This window comes from Wyeomyia smithii, chromosome 2 (assembly GCF_029784165.1).
Source record: "Wyeomyia smithii strain HCP4-BCI-WySm-NY-G18 chromosome 2, ASM2978416v1, whole genome shotgun sequence".
NCBI classification, from domain to species: domain Eukaryota; kingdom Metazoa; phylum Arthropoda; class Insecta; order Diptera; family Culicidae; genus Wyeomyia; species Wyeomyia smithii.
Window position 1 is genome coordinate 51,174,807 of NC_073695.1, and position 11,795 is coordinate 51,186,601.

General features: G+C 36.3%; 1 protein-coding gene across 1 annotated transcript in view; it reads right to left on the reverse strand.

Moving 5' to 3' along the window:
• The window catches only part of LOC129722219 (protein Lilipod), a 30,714-nt gene extending 19,552 nt beyond the window's left edge, over nucleotides 1-11,162 (reverse strand). Inside the window, exon 1 of the mRNA XM_055675516.1 lies at nucleotides 10,394-11,162. Coding sequence (XP_055531491.1) covers nucleotides 10,394-10,462 — 69 coding nt within the window. The 5' untranslated portion in view covers nucleotides 10,463-11,162. The remainder of the gene's footprint in view (nucleotides 1-10,393) is intronic.
• Between the last annotated feature and the right edge of the window lie 633 nt (nucleotides 11,163-11,795).

Consider the following 11,795-nt stretch of genomic DNA (forward strand, 5'->3'; position numbering starts at 1 on the left):
CTACGGGAAGAGCAACATCAGGAGTACGATCGATGAAAATGGTTTGCAGTGCATTCGCCTTTAAGTTCAAGCATTCGATGAGGAATGTTTAAAATTACCTTAAGTAGTTTTGATTGGGGACTAATATCAATCGTGTTCGAAAGATGAGAAACCGAAACGAACAAATAAAACATCAACACTATTGCAGTAGCACAGCGAAAAATCTCTTGCAATAATGGAAACCTGATTTCATCACAGTACAGCTGCTGCAATATAACAGTCCGAAACAACTCAAATGAAGCTGTAGTGGCCTTATCAGAAATGCAACATACTTTTTAAGTAAACGACTACACAGCACAAACAATCAGACTCGAAAGTGAAACGATTCTTCCAGCTCAAGAGGATAGAGGTTAAATCGGTAAACTATAAACCAACGTGAGAAATAATTACGCTACGTCCAATTACCTGTGACAGTGCCATAGAAAAACACACTTTAAATGCTGTGCACACAGCCACTGTCATCTTGGCATGGAAGGCCACCGAACAGACGAAAAAGGAAGAAAAAATTCGCAGATGTCTTGCCTTTTGCATTTTTCTTCACGTTGTGCCTATTTCCAGTCAATGACGGCGAAACCCATTCTAATTTCGACCAATGAACAGATGTTTATTATTCTAACAGAGTACAACAACGGATGTTCGATTACCTACCCTGAAGGTCACTTTAAATCGAAAAAGTGGGCAGAGGTGTTCTAATATTTAGGCTTCTCTTTTTGAGTGATTTGCCTGTTTTCGATTTAAAAAGGTTTGCTTACCCTCTGGGGTTCTGCCATTCATTTCTTTTGTTCATAGTTGCATATTTACTGAAATAGACAGTTTCCGGTAGCTTTTCGCAGGCAACAAAATATATGTTTTAAGAAAGAAACACCTTTCGGAAATTATATATGAGTGCTTATTCCGATAAAGGTCAACGCATTTCAAGTTTCCGTTCGAAATAACATATTTTGGTTCAAAAAATCAAGTGCACGGAATAAATCCGAATCCCAAATCAACGCACTCAGATTTGTGGTACTAAATAAATGAATTGGTTTGTTTCGAAATCTCATAATCTCTATCTATCTTCATGTCTTGCCTCATCCTCCTCCTCATGTTTAACTGATAAGGGACGAATCAGTCATAAAATACGTTGAGCTATGTTTACGAACCTTCTTCCACGAAACTTGCATCCTCAATAAGGAACCATTGATACGATGACAATCCTGCATATGATAACAGTTTTTGAGCTGCTATTATTCAGCAGTCTACTCACGTGATTGTATGACGAATCATGTTTGGGCCAATATTGCTGTTTCAATGTGCATCGACATTTAGGCGTCACGTTTTCACATTCTCTACATAACAGAAGTAGTAACACAAGACAAATTTTTAGCAAGGTTCAAACAATGTTTTGGTATATTTGATCGGTCACAGTGAAGATGTCTATGTGAATAGTCTGCTATCATATAGATATTACATTCTCTATGGTGTCTAATTTCCATTACCTTTAGGTCCTGATGAAACATTTCCCTTTGCTTTTTGCCAGATCAACAAGGCCTTTAGGAAAGTGGACCAACGGTCTGTGCAGATAGTGTATCTCTTTACGTTCATGTTACAATTCAGTTGTTTAAAGTTGCAAAACCAGGTTTTCACCATAGTAGTAGTTGAAGTTGGGTGCTTTGTGATTACAGTCAAACCTGTTTTTGTGCGAGGGATAGGGACCGCACAAAAAAAAATCGCATAAAAAAAAATAATTTGAAACTTCACGTGCAGCTACAAAACAATATTTCCACAGCATTATTGAAAAAAAAAAACTTTTTTTATGCGGTGGATAGGGACCACATAAAAAAAATTTTCAGTTGAAAATAACCCGAAAGTTGTTGATTCTGATTTAGAATACCTATGAGAGAAATTTTAAAACATCGGATTGATAAACGAAACTTTTTTAAATATGCTAATCCTTTTAACCGCTTTGCTTCGTAGGCAAGCAATTCGTGACTTTTCCTACGTAAAACTTGCTCAAATAGTAATTTTTGGACGCAACACTTCTGTAATGCGTTGGAACTCATTCCAAGAATCGGAAAAACTAAATGGCTGAAAATGTTGTCGGAAGTGGTCCTTTTTCATATGCCGCAGTAAAAAAATTCGCACAAAAAAAAATAATCGCATAAGAAAAGTCGCACAAAATAACTTTCGCACAAAAAAAAAAAAAATCGCACAAAAACAGGTTTGACTGTTCCAAAGAAATTCCGTAGGGAATGTGGGGGCAAGACGGACATGTTAAGGAAACAATAAATTTTTACATGTGGAACAACATATTTTTTGGGACCTGAACCATTTCAACCTGCGGGTGAAACGGACAGGTGGTGTGGGTAAGACGGACATGTTAAGGAAATTAGCAATAAACGACGAGTGTAGCTTTTTTAATGTTATGAATTAACAAAACGTGAAACGCAAACACACATGAAGAATATTTTGAGGGTTTTCGATGATTCTGGTCACACTCCGGAAACAAGGTTCCGAAGTGTCATCCTGTATCAGTTTTTCAGAGGTAGTTTCCATATTATCAAACTGAATAGGTTAATGAAACAATAATAGTTATTTATTGTGCAGTGGATTAATTTCTGAACCATTAACAATTTCAGACAGATGTTTTAAATGAAAAAAAAAAAAAAAACAAAATTCAGTTTATGCAATCCGCCTTTTCGAAGTGGTTATAGGGATGCCACAATTTACCGCGGTAGCACGAACCGACATTTCGCAGTCCACTTCGCGTCTAACAGCGGCCAATTGACTTTCGGTGCACGTTTAATGGATGCAATCGAGGAATACCTTAATTTGAAGGAAATAACACTATAAACACTCTCCATCTTACTAACCCTGGTGGGGGACCGTCTTACCCCACCAGTACACAAAATTTTTAAACTCTCATAGGTTTTCAATAGCAATCTACTTCATCTGTATCTCTCCACGTATCGGTCAGGCATGTTTTGAACAACCGGAAAATGGATCAACACCGAAAAAATCGTGGGAAATCGTGGAGAAAAAATCCTATTTTCTGACACGCAAAAATTACATCCGCACGCGAACTCGTAGCCTTTTTTCAAAATTGGTTAGTTTTTTGCACATTTGACAAATGTAAACATTGGTGGTTCGAAAATCAATTGCTAACTTGGTGAAGAGGTGGCCGGGGCAATTTGGCAAAAAAACAAAATCGCTAAGTGTTAAAACAAGTCACATGTCCGTCTCAACCATCTTGTCCGTCTCACTCCATCCCCCCTACAACTGATACAAAAAGTAGGCTGACCCGTTTTCGAATACTTTAATTTTGACATGGGACTACGTCTTTGTTTTCTTCACTGGGGTACATTCTATAGAATTGGAAATGAAACTGGCAAATGTTCTGTCAGATTTCAAACGATAAAGTACAAATTTACGCGAACAATGAACCGATCATGTGCGAGCATGCCTGCCATTTACTGTGACATTCTCTATATCAGTATGAAAAAATGCCAGAATCTCCCCCTCCCAACAGGTCAATTGTTGTTTGCTTTCATAAACTTAGACTAATTTGATGTCTAGGAGGTAAAGGTTTTTCGAAAAGTTTGAAACAATCCTTTTTTTTAACAATTTGATAACCTGCTGTTAGAATTCAAATAAAAACTGATGTTTGAAAGAAAATATGCTGGTAAAGGCTACAGTATCGTACAGTATAACTGATTATCATTCGTGAACATGCAAGGGAAAATTACTCAACAAGAATTGAATATTCTTGTAACGGTTAGAAGCTGGGAATAACAAGTAACTGAACAAGCGAATTGATTCTGTCTGCAACCTTTGTAACTAAAAATCCTAATAATTACTGTGTTTAGTCTCACGTAACCATTTCATACAACCCCTAGGCAGTGTGGCGGCTCAATTTCCAAAATTAAATTCCCTGATATTCCCTGATTCTCCCTGATGTTCCAAATTTTTTTCCCTGACCATTCAAATTTATTTAAAACTGATTTGAGTTACGACTATCATAGGTTTTTTCACCTAAATCACAAAACTAAAACGGATCAGACTTAAACTGGCTCCTACCAAAATTCGCACCAGTAATTAAAACAGTTTAGCTTTGCTTTTACTAACTTGAATCTTGAAAAAAAAAAAAAATTAAAATCTTGACTGTAAAAATAAGAAAATAAGAAACTAACAATTTCGCAATCAAACCTTTATCCTGAACCCTGTTGAATGCTTTTTCTGAGTATAGAAGAGCAGCTCCACGTGAATGACCTTCGAATTTATTAGCACGTATCATCATAAACTGATTGGTCGAAAACTTGAAACCTCAGCTGGATCCTTATAAGGCTTTAAATTGGAGTATTTCTGGCATTTTTCCATAATTTGGCTAAATATTCATATTGAAACAATTTCTGAGAGTATCTCAAAAAGAACTTCATTAAAAATGTCACCAGGTGCTTTTGTATTTTTGAAAATGTTAATGATAGATTTAATCGCATTTCAGCTAGTTCCAATTAAATCCAATTAATAGAAATTTGATAACATCAACGTGTGATCATATTTCCAGTTCGCTTATATTTCGCTTTCCCTACTGCACATACTGTCTGCTTAATGAACTTATGTGTTACAGGTAAAAGCCGTTGTTAAAAATAGAAATATAGTTCGAAAGATCAACGTGTGACTTCGACTTTAATTGAACTCACTATATTCCGAGTTATAAACACATTCAAACTATTGAGCAAGTCTTTGAGTCTTCTGTCAATTGGTTGCAAAAAAGTAATCACCATTTTTGATTACTGGAATATGACAATGGCGATAGTGAAGCTTGCTCAGGCGATGTTAGAAGGTGTGTCTATAGTTTTGAAGGAATTGTAAACGTGATGATGATGAAGTGCAAGAAACTGGAAAAAAATCTCGTCTAACCACAGTTTTTACGAAAAAAATGTGTTGATTAGCATAAAATGCGCGCACTACTGAATGACTTATTAGTACTTATTTGGATACTTTTCGAAAAAAGTAAAGTAAAGTAATTTTTTCTTGATATTTTGGTCACTACGAGCCCTGTACAAGGTATCATCAGTTCCTTGCAATTCATTCTCAGAAAGTTTTACTGTACAACAAAAAGTTCCCGTGCATTCCCCGCGGGAATTCAACTGAAATTTGAACTGTGATTGCAGTTTAACAAATATACTTGAAATTTTTGGAACTCAGATCAGATCTTTAAGTTAATGCAAATTCTGCATGTGGTTGCTGAGTAAGAAGAGTTTGAAGGTTATTTATCGAGGAAAAACTCTATCACTCCGCGGAAATAGGGTTAAATAAAGCCTATGCTTAAAATGACTACGTTCTTCTTGAAATTTACTTTTCAGGAAAATTATTCTACCAAGAACAAAAACTTAGTTTGCTGAACCAAGTACGAGTACATAGTTTCAGTTAATTAAAAAAAGATCGATTATTTTTTGCATATTTTGAACCCATTTGGCATTGATTGGTACTTTCGTTTTCGCGTCGGAAAAAGCAAATTAAGTAACCTAATTATTTTTGAGTGTTGTTGTAGGGTTGCTGGTGAGCGTCCACATCGAATGCTCTGAAATAAATTCAATTCAGAACTAACTTCGTAAAAAAATCTCAAGCCTCTGAAATTTTCCCTGATGACTTTTCAAATTCCCTGATATTCTCTGATTTCCCTGATCGAGAAATTAAATCCCTGATATCCCCTGATTCTCCCGGTTTTTCCCAGTAGTCGCCACCCTGCCTAAGGCTATATACCTTGTCGTATTTTTAATGAATTGTGTGTCAATTTTGTGCTTGCTCTGAACTTCATAACGTTTAGTTACGGAAATCCTGCTTAAAAGCAGAGATGTATGACTATATTTTGCATTTCTTCAATTCAAATGAAAATGGTTCGAATAGCGGTCACTAGAAGTTTAATAAAAACTTCAAATTTTTAGCAAAAATACATATTTTTGAAGTTCATATAGATCTTTTTTGATTTTGTCGTACTAAGTTAATCCAGAACAATTTATGATTGGATTATGAAGAAATATGACAGGACCAGTTTACGTTTGAGGCTTCTCATGCTTCGTACGCTGTGTTGAGTATTTTCGTCACAACAACCATTCTTCATAGTTCGACATAGTTTTCCCCTTTTTTAATCTTGCTAAGTCTGGATAACGTATCACTATTGAAAGTGGTGGTATTGATTAGACCAAATAGCATTAATTCTGCTTGTCTATGTGTTCAGTATGCAACGAACTGAGGTTAAGTAAGGTAAGATATGCAACGAATTGAGGCTGAATACAATCTCGATTTTTTTATCAGGAAAAACAGGAAAGTACAGTTGATTTAAGATAAGGAAATCAAATTAGTTACGTATTTTCACGCATAACACCAATTAAAGACGTGGACTGCTTTTAGAATAAACCTTCATAAAGCTTGCTTTATTTAGAATTGGAACAAACTTTTGCTCAGGACGGATTCCGCAAAATGACTTTATTTTGTAAACAATCAACATGGAAGCCGATAGACGAAAAAAAATGTGCACAGGTATTTGACAAATCCACTGTGGCTTTCATCCAGGCTAGCTAAACAGCTGAAATTGCCGAGAGATGCCGTATGGCGCGTTATCAAACGGTATATTAAGAAAACATCGATTACGATTCGAAAACCTTAAGCCAATCATCGGAGTGGAACTGTCGATCGGAAACTGCGTGGTAAGGTTTTTGAAGACCATCAAGAGGAATCCCAATCTGTTGGACCGTGATTTGGCCAGAAAATTCGGTGCTGTCCATAGTACCATGAACTCTACTCCGGGAAGGAGTCATGTCGCATCGAGCTAGCAAACAGACAAACCGGACCATTAAACAGTGGCCGAAATCCGTGCTCGGACGTTATACGATCAGGTGCTGATCAAGTTCGATGGTCCTCTTCTAATGGTCTATGAAACCTATGTCAAGGCTGACTTCGAGTAAATCCTAGGTCAAAAATTTTACATGGCAACGGCACGGAGAGATGTTCGAGCTAAATTTAAATTTGTTATTTGGCAGGGCATTTGCGGTTATGGCAAAAAGACAAAAATTTTCGTTACAAAAAAGACAATGACGTCAAAACTGGAACAAAAAGAGTGTCTCCAAAAACGAATTTTACCGTTCATTCGATCCCACGACCATTCCGCGATTTTTTTACCAGATTTGGCGAAATGTCATTACAGCAAAGTCTTCCAAGAATCGTGTGCAGAGAAAAGGGTCGGTTTGTTCCGAATGGCCTTAACCTACCCAATTGTCCCCAGTTTCGCTCTTTTTGAGAAATACTGGGTAATCATGAAAATCATGGTAATCAAGCAAAAAGGTGGCAAAGACATCAATCAGATGAAGCTTTCGTAGATCAAGATAGCCAAAACGATGGACGAAGAAGGTATGTACCACCTAATGAACCGTATTACAAGAGAAGTTCGAAAATTTCTTCAAAAACGGTGAGGAATAATTTTATCCATACTTTTTCTTAAATGTATGAAGAAAATGCTACATTTTTGTAAGAAATTGAATTCAAATAATTAATAACTGAAATACACGCAATTGTATTTGTTTCAATAGTAAATGAAGCAGGCTTTATTGGCAGTTCATAGACAGTTTGTTCGTATCTATTCTGCGCTGCTCACTCCAATGAGAGATTCGAGAGCATCGGGTGGTATTGAACTTTTACGATTGAAATGTTCACGAGAAAGCCTAATAAACCGAACTGTCCAAATATTTGATGAATGAGAAATACTCTTTCCAAGGTATGTATTGATACAAAAAAGCAATTTCTGCTCATTTAAAGCTAAAATAATGACTTCAGTGACTTTTTAATGACCAGGCTCAAAATAGTGACAAATTCACTTAATGGTGACTCGCTACTGCCCCTGAAAACTCCCATGCCTTCAGCTCCTTTTTGAGTGGAGAAGCGAATAAACCACAGATAGGTTTTGGTCCTATAAACTGAAGAGACGATACAAAACTGACCATCGGTTCTTTCATTTCCACCGATTCTAGTGACCAGGAACCCAATATAAACCCAGTTTTTAAAGTGATTGAACACACTCCCAAGCATGTTTTGATATGCCTGTCGCAGACTTTAAGTCGAACATGTCGAACATGATGCAAATGTGGGACTGTCTGTATTTTCCACGTAGGTATATAACAAAACATTCTAGAATCCAAATCCAACTTTCTTCACTTCAAGTCATCAGCTATTAAAGACCACAGTAGTGGAGATATCACACCTGCTCGCGAGCACCCTTATACTGCTTTTGCACTAATGTTTGCTAATATTTTTTTTGGCCTTGGGGATGAAAACAGAAACTTGCATATAACGGTAAAAGCTGCATTCGGATTCGGAACTCGACCTTCTATTTATTATATACATACTTCGCAGCCAACTATTTAGTGACAGGCCAATTGCGGGGCTAGCGCTACTGGCGCTCACAGTCTTCTCCCGAGCCGAGACTCGAACCTACGACGACGGGTAATCTTTAGCTAACCTACGTTTACGAGATCAACGCAATACCTTAAAAAATGGTTTTCTTTTAAACGAGAGATGAATGAGACCTTCCAGTCTAGAGTCTCTAATCATTCAATTTTTTTAATGTCCACAATTTTTTGAAGCATTTCCTGCCTAACGACTATTTTTATTTGGTATGGAATTTAGTGATATTGTTTAATTTTCTAAATATATCTTTTTGAGTCAGAGTAAATTTTCAAGAAAGCCCTAAAGACGTATTCAAAAGAAAATACCCAATCAAAGTGACATCAGGAGAAAAGCAAATGTCTATATATTCGAAACATTGTAGTCAAATACCAGGGATGATTAAAAAAAAAACAGAATTCCCAATCAATTCTTTCATTGAAAAATGGTACATTATTTTTGCTTTTTTTGCAAAAAATGATATTCCTACATCAATCAACGAGAAATTTGTTAGAGCAAAATTATAATTTGTACGTTTCCATGATAGTTCCAGGTGCAAGGGGAGAAATGTTCGGTATCACAAAAAAAGTCAAATCTTTTAGCAGTATAAACTTAGAAAACCAAATTTACTGGTAGAACAATTGAATATAATAAACCTTTAAAAAAAAATTATTAATAAAAATTTTAAAATCTCAAACACAAATTTAAGGAATGTGCCAGAGAGTGTATGTTCTTGGTACCTTGAAACCGCACATTGATTTTTAAGACGAAGTGTTTTTAGAAGAAATTTTCGATGCCTGTAACTTATTGCGTGTTATTTATTCAAAACAAAAAGGATCTCCCTTTAGATTAAGAATTATTTCAGACGACGCAGTTTCATGCTTCCAGTTCTGCTGCGTCACTTGTGTGTCTATTTATAAACACGCTCTGGAAAGGCATAATATTTCATTTATAATCATGTTGGTTAGTCAACTGATACTCATTTGGAGCGTGTTGTACGGTAACCACAGCATTAAATTCTCAATCCTCACGTGAACTGATGTAGCAATTAAAAGTCTCAATGCAGTAATTATACAACAGCTTTGATAGGTGCTATGTAAATAAATAGATAATGAAACAATGACAAGTTCAAGTACGGGAATTCATTCGCACAAGCGGTTTCAGTGTCCCGACAAAAATGTATTGTATAACGTTTATCTCCAGGTGCGCTTGCATTCACCAGCTTTCAACCGGCGGCCCCGTTTCAGCTAGTGCCGAAGGTACACGTAGTTTATTTTGATATTTTTTTTGCTAGGGTGCCCCCGCGCTTATCTCGCGTGTGCAAAGCAACGTTCCATTGTTCAAAGTAAGCCAACTGAATCTAGCCTGTCCATCAAGTCTTGCTGCTTCGCTTCGGGATTCAATTTGGGACAATTTTATTTAGCGAGAGGAAACAAAACTCGTTTACCGGGCATTCAAGTTATTATGTGACTTGACTGGCGGATTACCCGTCGTGTTTGTTCTCTACCTATGTGCTATTGTTCGTCACATATTCGATCGGTAGGCGCGGCACTGCAACTCAGTCGGTATGTTTCCATATTTTCAATTATGATCGAGCTTTCTAACCCAATTATGTAGCTGAATTCGGGAATTTTCTAGATCCCGATTAAATGTATGATTTTGATTATTTCAGTGGAACTGAGTAATAAAACCACATTAATAATCTATTTTTGATAGAATTTTGAATTTTCGGATTGTAAATTTGAATAGATATTTTTCTCGGCAGAGCATTTTGATAAATGACGCTAATCATTTTCTAATTTTTTTTATCAATGTACTGCAAAAGCCGGTTTGTGTTGTAAATCTACGATCTTTTAATTTGGAGAATTTAAATGCTATAACTATTTACAAGAAGGAGAAAGTTACAAATACCAAACTCTAAACTAAGTTTACTTACGATTTGCTCACGGACGGTGTTATGGAATATTTGTTCGCGGATATCGGCCACATCTTCTTCCTCGTCCATTATGGAAGGTGACTTTCGAAAAAGTTGAGTGAAATATCACCTTTTCCGTAAGTGGGTTTGCGCTGTTTTCAGAACATAAATAGCTGCTTCACAAATGTCACATCCTGTTGACCGGACCGGATATCAGTAGAACACTTTTTTTCTCTGCTACTCGGCAACGAATGCAATCAAACCCACAGATGCAGGAATAATATGCGAATGCCTCTAGGTATTATTTTTTTATTCGGTGCACTTTCACTTCAAATACGTTGTCGAAGACAAATAAAAAAATTACAGCCCAAAATATTCTTCTGCGGTAACTATTTCTTCAATGTACCGAGCAATGCATTTAGTACAATTTTTTTTTCTTTTAATTTTAATCACGTAGCACTAATTTCTGGTCATGACTCGCCTGATTTTCAACACCGACCAGCAAGAAGTAATGTGTGGTGTGGGGTACGAATAAAACGACTGCGTATTTAAGCTTCACAATCGGTGCTAGATTCGGAAGATAAAACTTACTATTCAAAACTCTTTCACAAGTGACGATGGGAATGGAACGGCAAAACAATCGATTTTAACCACGACGAAGTAAACACTAAACTATTTACTCTACTTTGCTCCACAAAAGCGATTGACGAGCCGACGGACGAATGTTATCGCCTCTGTCTGCCTCTTGCTTGATGTCTAGTTTGCTCAGTGCACAAACAACGAATTAACGTTAACGCTCATCTCGTGTGTGCATGGCGTTCTCTATCAGGCGGGCAAGAGAGCGAAATGCAACGGACAATTTTTAGCGGCAGTGTTGTCAGTTTGATTGCCAATAGATTATGCCAAAGATATTTTTATGTAGATATTCAAAACATGTTAATTGAGTAATTTCATGCGATATAACGATTTTTTATAATATTATTATATTTCAGGAGATTACGATTGTTCTTTCTATAATGCACTAATAAATGAAATTTTCATGATTTAATTTTTCTAAATTTCGAATTTTACACTGTTTTTGCGTATTTATTTGTTCATGATATCACTTTTACTTGAGTCCACGCATGTTAAAATCATAGTTTGATCTTATGTTTCAGAATCACCAAAAATAGAACAGGTTCTCATTACATCAGCAAACAACAGCAAATTATTCTGTTGTTATTTACGGAGCAACAGATCCACAAACAGTTATCTAGTAAAGTAGTTCATGGGAATAGTGCTCCACATTTACTATTTTAAATCGGAAAAACAAAATTTATTACGATAGGTAGATTTCCCAACAAACAATTTTGTTGGCTTCTATACGGCTATAATTCGGCTTCTTAAGCTATAGTTCAGCCGAAATCCGCCTAATAATAGCTCA